Below are 18,375 nucleotides of genomic sequence, written 5' to 3'. Positions count from 1 at the left end.
TCTTTAAACATCTTTAAAAAGAGAATTAGAGAGCTGTCCGTCTTTTAAGCGACGGACTTAGCCCTTGGAAGTAGGAAAGAAGAGAAAGCATGAGGTTTGAAGTGTGAAAAGAAAGGAAGATAGGAAAGTGTGAAAGAAGGCATGAGACCCAGAGAGCGCCCTGCACCGGGCATTTATTAAGTCCTTAAAAATTTTTTACAACAAATCCAGATGCAACTGGCAAGTGATTACAAATTTGATGGTCCCGACAAAATAATAAAAATAAACTTAAAGTAACAACAAAACAAATTTGAAAACCAAAATTGATTATATACAATATATACAATTCGACCAGAACCTATGGCCGAAGCATGAAGGATAAAACCTGCAAGTGGTCAAGCCACTTAAAGGTGTGCAGCGATCCACCCCGCTTGAGTGGTAAAAAGGACAATATAAAAATTTTCCCGGAATACAGTCATACAGTCCGCAGCGGAGTCGTGGCCAATCCTGCCCCTTGTCGATGCCGCAGCCAGGTGCATTGCCTTGGGCACCGACGGCATCGGGGCTTAATCCCATTTAAGACGGAAAGGATTGGCCACTGAACCCCCGCTAGACCTACCTCATCCCTTTGATGAATCTCTGCAGTTCCTGTATGTAAACAGGACAGACCTTGTCTAGTGTATTATGTCCTGTGTCCGAAAATTTCCTTTTTGTGCAGTTTACACACTTTGGTTCTGATTTCTTTTCACATTCTTTGAAAAGATGTGCTTCACCACAACCACTACACACTGTATATTCGTTCTTGCAGTTTCGTGCAAAGTGCCCATATTCTAAACATTTATAACATCTTTGAATTGAGAGAAAATCAAAGACTGGACACCTTGTCCATCCAACATTAATTCTCTCTTCATTAATCAAAATTTCTCTGATTACCTCTGACACCTCCAAAATCCACGAAACGCAATCTTTATCCCTTTGCGGTAAGGAAAATTTGATGTCAATTTGTTCCGCCACAAAATCTTCGGACATATTATGCGATAAGCAATCGTTCTGTTCGTACATCATTCCTACTAATTCTGTCTTCTCTATGTATTTCGGAACTGACACCAGTTTTATTCTCGGCAGTCTCTTCCTTCTTTCTATTATTTTTAATTGTGGTACTCTATGCAATGCCTTAGCAAGAACGTTCATGTCGTCTGTGCCGCACAGACCGACTGCCACTCCACCGCCATTTATTTCTCTAACTTTCTTAATTCCGATTCCTAAAACTTTAGGGTTAATTGCTTCCATTAAAATTTTCTTTGTATCTTCCGAGGTTTTTCCTTTTTCTCTATTAAAAACCAATACCGTATATTGCGGCACCGGCGGTGGGAGGTTAACCTTAGGTTGATTTTTCTCAAGTTTTAAAACATCACTGTATGTTCGTGTTTCCTCTTTTTGCTTTTGTCGTTCAATCGGTGCGTCTTTTAATGCACTTATTTCTTCCTTAATTTTTGATATTTCCTCTATTGTTTTTGTTGTACTCTCTTTCACCAGATCTTTAATATCTATTTTTAAATGTTTCCCTTTTTCTTTTTCCTGGGAGTTCATTTGTGTAGTTGTTTTTAACTGTTTTATTTCTTCCTTAATCTCTTTTATTGCTGCTAATGTTGCCTCATTATGTAAATTCATTATATCTATTATCTCCTCAGTTACCATCTCTTTTTCTGCTTTCTCTTCTATTTTGAATTTATCCTTCATTGTTGTCTCTGCTAAGTTTATTATCCTATTCATTTGCTCTATTATGAAGTTTTTATGTTCTCTAGTTGATAGTTTCCCTCCTGGATTCCATTTAATATGTTCTTTAACTTCTTCCACCATCTTATAAGCTTCTTCCGAAAAGTTGTCTATAATTTCCTCCATTTTTCCTGCCATCTTAAATACTAACACACTAATCTTTTAAATAAACTAAATAAATAAACCAATCCTAACTTAGCGACTTCCAGTTAAATTTAATACGACAATCACGGCGCCAGATGGTCTATAACTTCTATAGCAGATGTCCACGTCAATGTCCGTTGCTATATCAACGACCGTTATAAAAACCGTCAAAGTTCGTCAAGCGCAAAATTTAACTTTAAAATTGCCGTATCTTCGTTATTAACACAGTTACAATCACCAAATTTTTAACCAGTATTACTGATGACGTGTAGTCACTCACACTATTAAGTTTTTTGTCGGATAACAATCAAAAAGCCCGATGCGGGCCGCCGACTTCCGACGTAACTTCCCACAAATCTGATTATAACTCCTACACTATTAGGTCCTTGATCCCCAAATTTTGTAATTGTACTCACATAAGTCCTAAGAATGATCCTCCGTTGTTATTTCCGGATAAACGGCGTTTGTGTCCGATTTACCGAGCCTCGAAAATCTCGTTTTTCATTCGTCCATAACTTCCCAAAATTTGGTTCCACATCCAAAATTTTTACGTCATCGTAATCCTTGGATCTTCCCGATTCAGAAAATATAACTCATCACTGGTAAAAAGTAAAAATCCTTGAGAAACTACGCGAGATTGAAGAGCCAGATTTTGCCTGACTGCACCGGTTGACGACTCTACGCCCTCTTCTATTGACATCAACACAATTCTTTCAACCATTATGAAGGAGGTTAAGCCTGCTGACATAAGGGTAAAAGTAAAGGCCATAAGAAGAGTCAAGAACAATGGAGCATGTTTTAGAGTTGGGAACAACTCAGAGGAAGAAAAACTCCAAAAAGCCATTAATAGTATTACAACATTAAAAGAGAAAATCAAATGCCACACTACGGAGGGTAGGAGGCCACGTGTGATCTCTTGAATGTCCAGAACTCTATGCAAGATGACCAATTAGTTGAGACTGTATTCAAACAAAATGATATATGGGGGTCAATCACGAAAGAAGACTTCCTACAAAACTGTTGAATCAGTAACAATACTTAAAAAAGGCAAAATTAGCGAAAATTGCAGACATGTCGTCTTATCAGTCTCCTCAAATATCAGGAACATTATTATCAGTCATAAATACTTGGCCATAGATTGGGCAAATGTCAAAGTGGACGACTTTGTTCCCATTATTAGGTGCTATCGCTGCACAGGATTTAACCACTTTGCCAGCGACCGCTCTGGAAACCAACATTGCAGCCATTGTACCAAGGAACATGCTTTCAATGAATGCAACAAAAGAAAAATGACACTGTGTTGTGTCAATTGTATGAGATACAACAAAGAGCAACCCCCTACAAAGAAAGTGTCAACAAATCATAATGCTTACAGCCAACAATGCCACATCTTAAAAAAACTGAAACTACAGAGAATTCAACATACAGACCATGGCCTATAATTACACCAGTTTAAATACTCTGACAAACAACAACACTTCGAATTACCAACATAATATTAACTCTGGCTCCAATCTCAAGATTATTCGAATAAATACTCAAAAAAGCAAGGCCGCCTCATCGGCGTTGATTAAAACAGTTCAAGAACAAAAAGCAGACTTGGTACTTCTACAGGAGCCATATAATATACAAGGCAACATTGCAAGGCATAACATGTGGAAAGTACATCCATCAAAGAACCTGTACAACAACCCTAAGACTGGTATTCTGGCTTCAAACAAACATATAAATATGGATTTTTGCTCGGTGTACAGTACAGAGTGTATCACTACAGTCCACATCATGCACAATAGGAGTTCATTATATCTCTCGCCTGTATATTGTTCACCTTTCATGGAAATTGAAGACCTCTTCCAAAAACTTGACAACATCGGAATGGAATTAAATAAATTCCCTTGGATCATCGCTGGTGACTGTAACGCCAAGTCATCAGTATGGTTCAGCCCCATTGAAGACATTAGGGGAAAACTGGTTATGGACTTCGTCTCTACACATGGAATGGTCTCTTGCAATACCAGTGACTTGTCAATCTTTTTGGACAGAGACGAGAGTTGGGTTGATGTGTGTTTTGCGAACAGGCATGCGTTACATTTTGTGTCCTCATGTGAGACCATAGAAGATATCAGTGTAAGCAATCATTGGTACATTGTTTGGAATCTAAATAATACTCCTGCAATTATGAATGAGACAAGAACCATAGGCCGCACGGACTGGGAATCTTTTAGGCAACACTTCAATGAATTATGGGCCTCTCATGAGATCCACTGTATCAACGAAGTTGACACTTTAGCGGAACACCTGATGCGCTCTATGATAGAAGCTTTCCATCATGCAACAGAATTTAATACTACCAGAAAGACAAGCTCACTGGTGGAATGACCAATTAACAAATCAAAGAAGACAGGTGCGCAAATTACAAAGGAAATTTAAATGGGAAAGATATCCTAATATTAAGTCAATAAGAAGACAAGAATACTTACAAAAGTTTAATGATTACAAGAATAATATCAACAAAGAGCATTCAAAGGCATGGCAAGAGTTTTGCAATCGTACAGGAAAGCAAAATATTTGGAGCGAGCCATATAAGGTGGCATGTAAACAAAAAGTCACTAGTGATATCCCTGCTAACATACTAAAGAATGATGGGACTTACACAAAGAACTATGACGAGACTATAGATTATCTACTCAAGACACATTTTCCAAGGGAAAATGAAAAGGAAGATAACTCAACACAGGAATCTATTAGAGCAGACATGGAAAACATCCCAAATACAGATGAAGACAGGTACTTTACATTCACAGAGGTGAAGAGGGCTATAAGGTCAATAAAAAAAAAAAAGCACCTGGTATAGACGGGATAACTCCTGAAATAATGAAACAGGCATTTAGAGCAATACCAGTAGCTTTCGTATACATTTACAACAAATGTCTAGACTGGAAGATTTCCAAAAATATGGAAAAAAGCTTCTATAAAATTTATCCTAAAGCCTGGTTCTGACAGCACCCTCGCACCAAACAACTTTAGACCAATTAGCCTCCTGTCGATGCCTGGGAAAATTTTCGGCGACCTTATAATTGACTGCATTAATTACCATCTGAATACCAAAAACTGGATAAACAAATTTCAATTTGGGTTTGTTAAGGACAGATCAACTTACAATATACACACTACTTTATGACATCAAGGAGGCATGTAAGCAAGGGCAACATTCTTTAATGGTAACTATAGACTACAAAAATGCCTTTAATACCTTATGGTGGCCGGCACTTTTTAAACAACTGAGGATCGCAAATTGTCCAAATAATCTGTATCGAATTCTGAAAGACTACTTAAAAGACAGGACAGTGGGAGTATATAACCAACGTGACAATACTGTCAGACCGATGACCAAAGGTTGTCCACAGGGGTCTCGGTCTGGTCTGGGCCTGTGGAACATAGTGTACAATGACCTTTTAAATCTGAACAGAAATGACAATGACAATTGGAAATTATTAGAATATGTGGATGATACTGTTTTGTTAACATCCCATCAAAATGGTGAAAAATTACAAAAAAAAAAGGTGAATAATCTGTTGAAGAATATTTATAATTGGAGCCAAAAGTATAAATTGGAAATTAATTTCCAAAAATGCAAAAATATGGTCATATCAAAGGGCAAACTGTTTCAAAAGGCCTTTAATATCAACATCAATGGACACAGAATTAAGAATAAGAAAGAAATAAAATACTTGGGTATTCCGATTGATCGAAGTCTTACATGGAAGAAAACATTTGGATTATGCAAAAAGTAAAGCAAGTAAAGTAACCAATGCACTACTTAGTATTGTACATAAAAATTGGGGTTTCAACCAAAAAAGCACTCAAATCACTCTACAAAGCTTGTGTGAAACCCGTGGTCTTATATGGAGTCCCGTTTTGGGGAATGGAGGCAGAAAAAGCATACTTCAAAAAGAAGTTACAAACAATTCAACACCCTTTACTACTAAGGATCTGTAGGGCATACAGAACTACAGGTATACCTAGACTTACGTCGTTTCGAGTTACATCGTTCCCGATTATACGTCGTTTGTAAAAAAAATATATAGAAAAATAAAAATCATGTTTAAGTCATTTTATCCGACTTTATGTCTGTCCGCCACAAATATTGAAGTCGTAATATCACTAGAAAAATGTTTAAAGCACATAAAATCATATTAAAATATATATATTTACAAGTATGTACTGTATTTACAGTACATGCATTCGTAAATTTAGATTACTTTTTTTCTGTACTATATTAAAAACTAAAATTTATTTGTTTGTAAGCTTAAAATAGATCNAGTATGTACTGTATTTACAGTACATGCATTCATAAATTTAGATTACTTTTTTCTGTACTATATTAAAAACTAAAATTTATTTGTTTGTAAGCTTAAAATAGATCCTTATTAACCATACATTATTAAAAATGCATTAATAAATAAAATACAGAACCGGAATTGGGAATTTATGGTTTAGCCTAATGACAAGTAGATTTGGAGACAAGTAAATTCGACTTACATCGTTTTTTGACTTAAGTCGTTCTCCTGGAACCAATTACCGACGTAAGGCGAGGTATACCTGTACATCTAATGCTGCTCTACAACTCTCTCTGGTATAATGCCCTTGTACTTAAAAGCTAAGTTTACTACATGGTCTTGGATACTCAACAACATTAAACATACCAAGGAAGGTACAGACAATCTTAAGAACTATGCTGTTTAGGGTGTCTACCTAATCATAGCAATGAATTCCTCACAACATTGGTTCATCATCAATAATTTACAAACACCCCTCTTACGGTCCATCTGACTAACAATCAAAGGATCACAATCAGATACATCAACGAAGATCCACAACCCATCCATCCATCTAATCTTTACAGATGGATCAAAACAAGTGGATAAAGTGGGTGCGTCTTTCGTACATCAAATAAGAGGCAAGGAGACCTTTCATTATCATACTGGTTTTAAATTGGCTAGTTACTGCACAGTTCCAGAGGCAGAACTTTTTGCCATTCTCCGAGCAATCACATATATCCAAGAGTCAAAAACAATCATACAAAATATTCGAATTTGCACGAACAGTCAAACGGCTGTTAAAAGGATTAATTCCCATCACATTAAATGCCACAATACTAGGACTATTCACGAAAAGATAAGAAGTTTAAAAGGGATCAACCTATCATTAGCCTGGGTCCGGGGACACAGCAGCACCCAGGGCAATGAGGAGGCTGATAGGATAGCCAAACTTTACGCAACATCCTCTGAAAATCAACACTATACGAACTTGACCAAAACAAACATCAATCAATTGGTAGAATATACAGCCATTCAACTTTGGAAAAGAGACTGGGAGATAGGTGATACTGGAAGAGTGACTTTCAACTTTCTACCAGACATTAGGGAACGACTTAATATGAAACACTTCAATACCAACTTCTTTCTGTCACAAGTTTTAACTGGTCATGGCAACTTTTACCAATACCTACATAGGTTCAGCCGGAGTGACAGGAATTCATGTGAGTGCGACAATATGTCAATCCAGGACATGAAACACTTTATCTTCAACTGTAAGAAATTTGATCATCAAAGGGACAGGCTTCTACAAAATGTTCTACACCACACGCCCCCAACCTTTTTATCACCACGGACCGGTCAACATTTGATATTTTACCGCAGCCCACTGAGGGGGGACGTTGATTATTTGTATTTTAGATTGATTTAATTTAATTGTATTGTATTTAAACATGCCTTCAAAATAAAATACAGTTACACCAAAAAATGAATATAATGTGATTTAACATTTTAACTCACTAGAATGTTAAATCGATGAGAACCCTGAGCTTGTTTCTTTGCAACAAGATGTTCCATCTGGGAGTAATAGGAGACAATGACACCCGAAGTGTGTTTCTTATGTCTAGTTTATTCCATTGTCCATTAAAAGTTGCACAAACCCGAGAGAAATACACCGTAAATAAAATGGAAATACCAGTAATTTAAATTAATGTTCCTTGAGCGGCCCGGTACCATTTGATCCACGGTCCGCAGCCTGGGGGTTGGGAACCACTGTTCTATACCAAGGTTTCAATTGGCCCTGCCCACTAAATAAACTGATTAATAACCACAAACTTTTTGAGGATTTAACAAATTATGTCACCAAGACAAGAGCACTCGAGGTGGATTTTCACAAAAGCATTAACATGTAATCTGTTGATGTTGTTTCTAAGCTATATGACAACTGAGACCTATGTCATCTGAAGAAACTGCTTCGACTTTTTTTTTTCTCTGTATTGTTGGTTCATGTGAAATTTGTTTAATCCGGTTATGGTGTTGCACTCAAAAGGTACATTCTGGAGCTAATGGTCCCATTCATCATTGTCAGCTTTGTCCTTTACCCTAAGGATGGATTATGTGTATTATTTATGTTCTTCTATGTAATATTCACCAGACTGACTTACTTTAATTGTCAGGTCTTACACTTATGTTGGAAACTCTTTAATTATGTAATTCAATTGTTTGGCATTTGTTTCTGCAATGTAACATCAGTGTACCTATACATTAACTCTAGTGCCCAAAGTCTGGGTAATATTTCATATTTATTACTGTTCTTCTATTTAATGTTAACTGATTTTATATTGTCCGGCTTTACACTTTTGTTAAAATCTTATCAAGTGTGTAACAGCAAGTAATAGTCAGCATTTGTATCTGCAATGTAACATCATTGTTATCTTTCTGTAACCCTTTATTACTCCTTAAGCTAAGGAGTAAATTTGTACATCTATACTAATATTATAAAGAGGTAATGTTTGTATGTATGTTAGTTTGTATGCAGCAGGTAATCTCCGTAACTACTCATCCGATTTCAAAAATTCTTTCACCAATATTTAGAATGGAACTTCAGGGTGGACATAGGCTGTATATTATTCCATTAAACATGGGAGATGGACAGTTCTTTACGGTAAGCCTTCCCCGTAAGGCTTACCATACTCTGCTTCTATTTATACTATTTTAGATGCGGTTTTTTGCATTTTTGATTGCGTTTTAATAGAGTACGTCAACAGAATGTACACTAAGAAGGGATTTTTCGATATTCCCCCGTGGGGGAGAGAGACAGGATTAAGGCTTACTGTAAAAAACTTGGCTTCTATTATACTATTTTAGATGCAAGTTTTTGCGTTTTTGATTGCGTCTTAATAGGGTACGTCAAGAGAATGTACACTAAGAAAAATCTTTTCGAAAAATTTTCTCCCATGGGGGAAGTGTTATACATTTATAATAGATACATTTTGAGCCACAACAAGGCATGGCAGGGTCTGCTAGTATTGTAATATTTTGTAAAAACTGCACTTTTTATTTTGAAAATAAAAGCTGACGTGGACGCCATGAGTCTCCCCTTTCACCATCTTTCCTATCTCACTTTTATTTCACCTTCATCTCTATTCTACTACTACTTTTCTTTAATTTTCACCCTCGGGCAATACCCATGGGTAGTCCCGAGTCTTCATCCCCTTTCTGCTAANCAGCTAGACATTTTTTATTTTATTTTTTTAATGAAATTTATTATTATAAAAGTATTTACCAGCAGATGATGATGATATATTTAGGTAGTACATATATGGTATATTTTTAGTATACCATTATAACAAACTGCATACAGTATATAAACAACTCAATAAACCTCATTTTTGATTAAAGCTTGCTCTTTATATATATACATTGCTATTTGAAATGCAATTAGTTAATGTCAGAAAGTATCTGAACTGTGTGTTCAATATTTTAAAAACAAAATCTAGAATTTCATAATTATAACTATGAAAAAGTTTTGTACCATATATAATCATTTATCAATTATTTAAATATGACTTAAATGACCTATAAATGATTATTGGAGATTACATAATATATCCAATATAATTTCAAAGTATAAATTTAGCTTATGTCCAAAAAAGCTACTTTCAAAAACTGGATTTTCTGGACACAGAAAACATAATTTCAAAAGAAAAATTTTATTAATTAGCATAAAATTTTTAAATATATCACAATTAGTTCTACCCCCAAAAAAATAATGACTTCTGTTGACCATTTATATTAAAAATAGTGACAAATAAATAATTTATAAGTGATTGTGATCAAATTTTATGAATCTAATTTGCTAAAAAAGTAAAACTTGGATTTTTTCATTAAGCAAGTTGATATTCATATCAATTATTCGTAATGTCTAATTATTTAATACAAAAGATTTAAAAAGTACAAGGAGAAATCTGCCCATATCCAACACTTATCCTTTCCTTTTACACATAACATTCTTTACACATACCTAAACATATATATTTTTTAACTTTCTCTAACAAATTAACATTTACAATAATTAAATACTAGATAGTAGATGATATTAAATTGACCACTGTAATTTTATTGTTAAGAAAAAATTTTACATTAAAAAAAAAACAGAACTATAACAAAATATTAACATTACAGTGGTTGAATGAAAAACAATTTCATATTTAAACAAATACTAAAATGTTGTGCAATGTAAATATAATGGTAAATCTAATAGTAGTGAAGTATTTTTATTCTTAAAAATTGGTCATATTGTAACACAGTATTAATATTAAATAATGTTAAATAAACCAAATGATTTACATTTTAAAAAAATCATATTATATTATTGATTGATCAGTTCTCACTAACCAGAAAACTATTTCAATTAGCCTACAACATATTTACATCTTTTTTTTTTTTTTTTTTTTTTTTTTTTTTTTTTTTTTTTTTTTTTTTTTTTTTTTTTTTTTTTTTTTTTTTTTTTTTTTTTTTTTTTTTTTTTTTTTTTTTTTTTTTTTTTTTTTTTTTTTTTTTTTTTTTTTTTTTTTTTTTTTTTTTTTTTTTTTTTTTTTTTTTTTTTTTTTTTTTTTTTTTTTTTTTTTTTTTTTTTTTTTTTTTTTTTTTTTTTTTTTTTTTTTCTGTCAATGATGATTTCATATTCTGTCCACTATTTTTTTTACCTTTATATAATCCTTTGTTTCCTGCTCAGCTTTATTTCTGGATAGTGCATGTCCCTTCAAACATTATATTTGCAGCAAAATTTCTCTCTCTTCTGCAAAATTTTTTTCTCTACACCTGTTTTCAATCTGTTCTGGGTTTCAAGAAAATTAGAACATTACTACTAAACTGATAAACGTTCACTTTATTCCAATTTCAGACATGATATCATGACACTGCTGCTTCCAGAACTGTTCTTCTTATGTCAAGTCAAGCTTGTTTACGTGATAATCTAGCAAACAAAACTGATTTACACTTTTGTATGACCAACAGAGTTAAATAATTAGATGGAGAAAGCAATATACTTTAGTAAATATTAAAGCTTAATATAACAAAGCAAATATCATCACATTAAAGGCTAATTACCAACTTTGTTAACTATGTAATGCTTACGTATGGTCTCTTTCTCCCCAATAACAACTCAGAACATGTCCAATGTAACAATAAAGAACTGAATTATTAAACTCATAAGATAGATTTTGAAACTATTACATGCTGTTATAAAAAATATTATAAATTGCTGAAAAATATATAATAAAACAGTTACTGTTACAAAATTTAAAAAAAGTGGTTTTTAGTGACTAATTACCACACCTGCAATTATCAAATAGAAATTTTTAACAAATTTAAAATCCATTATCAAATCACGAAACAAATTTGATTGACTATTTAATTACATATAGATGAATTAAAAATAAGTAAACACATATGCACATAAAAGAATATAATATTACTTAAAGAAAATTAAACAGCAACATACCGGGTTCTATTGCGGCTGTTATTAACGACTGTGCTTCTCTGACTCTCTTCATTGCTTCTTCAATTTCTCTTTGCGCTGCTTCAGAACTTTTAGCTTGAGGTTTAACAATAGCATTATTTGAATGATTAATTCTGAAAATATTCTATAATTAATAAATATTGATATAAGATTTAACATCACCAAACATCAATGATGAAAAGTAGCAACTAATTAATGATAAATATCAACAAGAGATTTGTGAGAAATGAATCCAAAACTTTCTCAGCTAAAAAAAAATTCAACTTTGTAATTACAGCAATTTTAGTAATTTTTGTAATAGTAACATTAAAATTACATGTACTGTAGCTCCTACCATCATCTCTAATACCTGATTTTACAATTTAGGAGCAAATTAATAAACCATCCAGCAGCTGCTATTTTTCCATCTTTGAAATTCAGTAATGCAAGATATATCTGGTTTAATGACTTTTCCTGTATTTTGAGTATTTCTGAGAATTTACAACCTACCATTAAAAATTAATTTATCTGACTGACATGTGGATATATTTGCACAAACTAAAAATAATGACACAAACTAAATATTATATTTCAGTTCAATTTATTTTTCAAAATGCTCTAAGTAATATTTATTCTAGCTACAGATGAATTCTTTAATTCTTTGAAAATAACAATTACTCAAATATTTGAATGAAATTATATGGACATAATATAATAATAAGTAAGAATTAGAGTGTAATCAGTAAAATTAAGTTGTAACTAATTAATGAAATTAATAATGATGAAAATTCTAATTGTTTAATTTTGTACTTGATTTTTAAAAACTTCATGTATTTTATAAATGATATAAATTTTAAATAAATATTTTATATTTTTTTATCAGCATCTTTAAACTTTTCTATTTTTACTAAATAATTTCTTCATGTCACTTCCTAAAAATTTTGATCTGAAAATACTTTTATAGGATTTTTGACATAATCAAAATTTTCACTTACTTCATTTAAATAAGTTTGAACAAACAAATGATAATTAGATGTGCAATATCTGGCTAAACTCTGATCAAAACTATGAGTAAAAATTTAACTATTAAACTTCTTTTGTCAATTTGATGACAAGATAAACTTCCATTCTGATGAAAAAAGTTGCTGTTTTATTAACGAAAATTAGTTATTTTGATTCAGTTGTCTACTTTACATTACTCAGTTGAANAAGGAAAAACACTTAAGGTAGAGACAGAATCACCAAATGTCTCAATTGGGTCACCAAATGTTGAAAGTTTTAGTAGAAATAATAATAATAATTTTAACAGATAATGTTTTTAACTATTATAATTACAGGAAAATCTTACAAGATTCTATTGTATTCAAATTTTATGAATAATTTGATGAATAATTCTTAAAATAATAGTTTTGTACAAAACTTGTTATTTTTAGAATTATTCAAGTTGCATTTTCCAAAATAAAAAAAAAAATTGTTAATACTAAAATTTAAATACTTACAACTTGATTCATTAACTGACTCTGACCAGAATTAACCATTCCAGAAACATTAGGAGAAGGTGAAGCTATGGCCATTGCTTTTGTTTCATCTGGTATAATTCCTATAAAAACAGTCTTACTAAATTAAAATAATTTTTTTTGAATTTTAATAAAAAAAAAATAATAATTTAGAATAGGACAAACTAATAATTAGCAAATATCTTTATCCATAAAATATTTTGTAATACAAATTACTATTACAAATTAGGGATGTCTCAATAATAGTTTTAAAGACAGATCAACAAACTGATAATCAGATCTAATAATTAATAGATAACTACTATTTTTTTTAATGACGTGACAGGTATTTTTGTTTACACTTGTTATTAATGTATATAATTAGTACAGTGGTTGATCATTTAATGAACATTTCAGACTGTGAACAAATTGGACAACAAACACTTTTGTGAAAGATTTTTATGTTCAGATAACAAACACCTGACAGAACAAACACAAGAAGCCACACTGTGTTTAAGATTTGTAAAACTATATTTTAATGGCATCTATACCTGGTTTATGGAATGAGACTTTTACAGTTGTGTACATAACCTGTTTTGCACTAGTTAATTTCTGTTCTCTGAATTTTTATAAGTTCTTTTCTGAACTTTTTATTTTAAAAATTGATAATATTACGGAGCCTAAAAAGAGTGGAATGTCAAGAACTATGTTCACTATAGAAACTAAGCAAGATAGCCAAGGTAGAGAGTGGGCAGATGATGTCTGATATTGTAGGCAGATGACTTCATCAGGGCTACAGTAGATACAATCTTAGCTAAGAAAGACATAATCAAAAAGACTCAAGCAGATAAAGGAATNGAAAAAGTTTTGTACCATATATAATCATTTATCAATTATTTAAATATGACTTAAATGACCTATAAATGATTATTGGAGATTACATAATATATCCAATCAAAAACTTTTTTCACTGAAATCTTGTTTGTTTTTGTAATTAATTTTCAGTCTTATAAAGCTCTAACTCTATTTGTAATAATTGTATTATATACATATTTTTTTATGGTTAAACATTGATACGAACATGGATGCATGGTACAAATAACAAAAGAAAAAGATGTAATGTGTTATTTAAATATAATTTGTTTTTAATTTGCAATTTAAATATTTATCATTCTATTCATATGCAATTTTAGAATTATTCTTTTTATTACAAATTGAATAAATTGTTGTTAAAAAACAAAAGTTTTTGCATGTAAACTGTAAAAGTTTTTGCATGCAATTTTGTACTTTCAATATATTTCAATAATATATTTTATTTGATACTTTTATTTTATTTGAAAATTTAAAAAATTTTATTGTTAATTATATTATTAACTTATTTCATTATTATAATAAAAACAAAAATGAAATGCATTAAGTAAATAATTACTTTAATGGACGTCCACCAAATATCACCCCATTATATTGAAGTGCATTTGCAACAGATGTTTGCTCTGTAAATTCAACAAATGCAAATCTTGTTGGTTGTGTTTCATCTCCTGCCATTCTAACATATTTCACTTCTCCAATTTGATTAAAAAACTTCAAAAGACCTTCAGCAGTTACCTAAAAATTAAAAATTTTCTTATGATAAAGAATCTTCAAATACCGGATTAAAATACAAAAATAATCCCTCATCAAACCTTTTAACCGGTATTAAATAAGAGTAAAATTACATGCAAATGTTTTCGGATCCCTCCCTGGGTCCTTTCTCAAGCAACCATTCTTCTTTAAAATTCGTTAGAACAAAGACCAGTAGAACGATTTTCTTCAAAACTGCGATGTTCGAAAAAACTACTTCTTCCGAACCATCTTGTCACCTCCCAACGTATATCCCAGCAAACTCCCGTGATCCGTTCAGATATAAAATGGCAGCGTTTAGAGCACTGGTTAAGAGGGCCTACACCCATTGCTCAACACAGGATGCTTTAGTTCAAGAATTGAACTATTTGCATATCATCACTAGACAACATGGATTTAACACCATGGTCCATAAATTAGCACAACAATTCACCAATGGCCTCCCACCTAATCCTCTACAGGACAAGACCACCGCCTCATTCCGATCACATACAACCCGTTCCTAACATCCCTGTATCAAAAAATAGCTAAAATACAAGGAGTACGCTTATCATACAGAAGATGCCCGTCTATGTTTAAGCTTCTACGCAATGAAAAAGATAAACCTAACAAGTAAAAGCTACCAGGGGTATACGCTGTCCCCCTCATGGACCATAGATTTGAGAGGGAACTGGTCTACATTGGCGCTACTAAACGTGCTATAGGTGTCAGATGGACTGAACACCAACGGGACATCCTCCACAAAAGGGGTTCTATGTCGTTATCCATGTATGCGTCAAACCCGGAGATTTCAGCAAACTTTGACAACGCCGAACTCCTCATTACTACACTGTTTACAGACCACCTCAAGTGGTTGGAACAAATGGAAATTTGCAAAGCATACAACACTTCTGCGCCTATTAACACAAGGGATGAGATTACCCTGTCCCTAGCATGGCAGGCCCTACTCCAGAAAGAGGATTCACATTAATCAAATCACATCGGCGTTCTATTTTTAGATTCGTTTTTTATTTAAATATCTACGTTCCATTTTTCGAAGTGTTCCGTCAGAATTTTTTCTATACCTGAAGAAGAGCTATCTGGGCAGCTCGAAAACGTTTGTGAAAGGAAAATTTTTTCACGCAAAATTACACCGGTAACAGGTTCCGTATTTAGTATTAATCAATTCGTATAATAAATAGGATATTAAAACATCATACCCGCTGATATGCTATTTTATTTTTTACTATTATTTATTTTTTTGTTAACGTAAAAATCCATAAAAACCTTTTAAGAAAAACAAGCATTACATTACGGAATACTGGAATGCATGTGATTCAAATTGATTTTTGAATTTCGACTTTTGAAATGTGGTTCGGAAGAAGTAGTTTTTCGAATATCGCAGTTTTGAAGAAGTTCATTCTACTGGTCTTCGTTCTAACGGATTTTAAAGAAGAAAAGTTGCTTGAGAAAGGACCCAGGGAGGGATCCGAAAACGTTTGCATGTAATTTTACTCTTGTTTAATACCGGTTCACGGTTTGATGAGGGATTATTTTTGCATGAATAATTCTTTATTAATTCCATTTTAAAAGTTTTTATACTGAGATAAAAATTTACCTAGATGCATAGGGTAGGTGCATGTCAGATAATTGCTATGATTCATTATAAGTGGGTGGGATGTTTATAAAAGTAGTTGTGTCATAGTATCTTTTACTGTGTATTATTCCTTAGTACAATTAAGGAGTTGATTGAGGTTACACATTGCACAGTTTTGGGAGTGGATATATGCAACAGCATTATGAGCATGACAGGGATGGGATGATAGTTCAAAAATATAAAATTAACATTATGTAATTTATGGATAATCCCTATGTCAATGAATATAAATATAATCCAAGTCAAATTATATTCAACATGAATTTTATGGAATTAAGAGTCTAAACATTAGCATGTATTTAAAGAAGCTAAACTTGGATTATTGGATTAAACACTTTTTGAAGCTGTTCTCTCCATCTCTATAAAGATTTTTGAAGCTGTTCTCTCCATCTCTATAAAGATGGAGTAGATTTCTATAAATACAAATGAATATCTTGATTTTTATTTGAACTTATAGAAGAATATTAGATATATATTTGTATAATAATAAATTCATTGATAGTTGGCTAGATAAATATGGTTTTGGTTTGTTATACTATAGGCCTAAATGCATAGTATTAAAAAGTATCTTTTAATAATTCAAATAAAGTTAAAACTTAAATTTATCATTTAGGAAACATAGAATTGCCATTACTTAATTATTTTGATTAAGATTTAATAAGCTATTTTTATCTTCTTATTATCATATAAAATATATCAAGTTCGTAAACTATTTCATTAATAGTTTGGTATAAATAGTTGGTTATAAAAATGGTCGTCAAAGCTGTAAACAACATTGTGGAGTTGTATATGAAAATAATTTCAAGCAGTAAGTAAAGGATGTCATTTGAATATCTGCTAACTGATGATCCAACCGACCTTATTGTACCTGGAGAAGGCCATTCAAAACGGTCGAAAACATTTGTATTTAGTGATTAAACTGCTAGAAACAAAGTGGGAAAGTTTTGAATTTTCCGATGGTTTAGCTGTTTTATATGTTGATTTAGTAAACGTCTCTTCAATCTGGAAAAAAACTTTCCAGTAGACTATCTCACAGCCAATTCAGGTTTTAAACTCCTTAAAGAGTCCTTAAAGGTTATAAACTCTATAAAGAGTCCTAAAAGGAGTTTATAACCTGAATTGGCTGTGAGATAGTCTACCGGAAAGTTTTTTTTCGGATTGAAGAGATATTTACTAAATCAAAGTGTGAAAGGTTTTGTCTTACTTATTTTTAGTAGTTCTAGCTTTGAATGCATAGAAATTTCAAGCAGAGTTGGAATTAATAAAAATATACCATATAGCAGGGGTGGCCAAGCTCCTTGATAGTCCGAGCCATTTTTCAAAATTGAAATTTTTCGCGAGCCGCAATTAAAGGTATGCAAAAAATTCCAATTACAAAATATATCTGTAGCAAGAGTGATACATAAATAAACATCTCTAAACCCGATATCCAATATAATAAGACACCAACCGAATGCCGTAAATTAATCGGGCTATTTTAATGCTAAATTCTAAATAAATTACGTAATTAATTTATTTAGAATTTAGAGTGATACAACTTGTTTCCTCCAGAGCACAATGTCAACTGTTCATTGCAATGACAGTTTACAAATTCAAAATCGGTCTGGAGTCGGTCGATAACGGACGATTACACCACTGTTTATGTTCGTTCGCGCAGTTTTTGATGAGTCATATCATTCTTAACTTGAATGGAAATGAAATTTGTTACAACGTTGCACTTAGTCTTTCATATTTGTTGTTAGTAATTTAAAAGACATTTGAAACACATACGGACGATAATAATTTTTTAAAATATAATAACACAAAAATGAAAAGGGAACTCGGGTACAGTACATTTATAGAGAGCCACAAATAATCCTTCGAAGAGCCGCATGTGGCTCGCGAGCCGCAGGTTGGCCACCCCTG

The 18,375-nt window shown here is 32.1% G+C and overlaps 1 protein-coding gene across 1 annotated transcript in view; it reads right to left on the bottom strand.

The window, feature by feature from the left end:
- The window catches only part of LOC111640327 (serine/arginine repetitive matrix protein 1-like), a 123,334-nt gene that overhangs the window by 34,467 nt on the left and 70,492 nt on the right, over window positions 1-18,375 (bottom strand). Inside the window, exons 7-8 of the mRNA XM_023386341.1 lie at window positions 14,644-14,819; window positions 11,722-11,852 (exon numbers count right to left, since the gene is read on the bottom strand). Coding sequence (XP_023242109.1) covers window positions 11,722-11,852; window positions 14,644-14,819 — 307 coding nt within the window. The remainder of the gene's footprint in view (window positions 1-11,721; window positions 11,853-14,643; window positions 14,820-18,375) is intronic.

The sequence above is a fragment of the Centruroides sculpturatus genome, unplaced genomic scaffold (genome assembly GCF_000671375.1).
Source record: "Centruroides sculpturatus isolate CEXI.00-Female unplaced genomic scaffold, Cexi_2.0 scaffold1313, whole genome shotgun sequence".
Classification (NCBI taxonomy): Eukaryota; Metazoa; Arthropoda; class Arachnida; order Scorpiones; family Buthidae; genus Centruroides; species Centruroides sculpturatus.
Note: the sequence above shows the minus strand (reverse complement) of the source record. Positions and strands in the feature narration are given on the sequence as shown.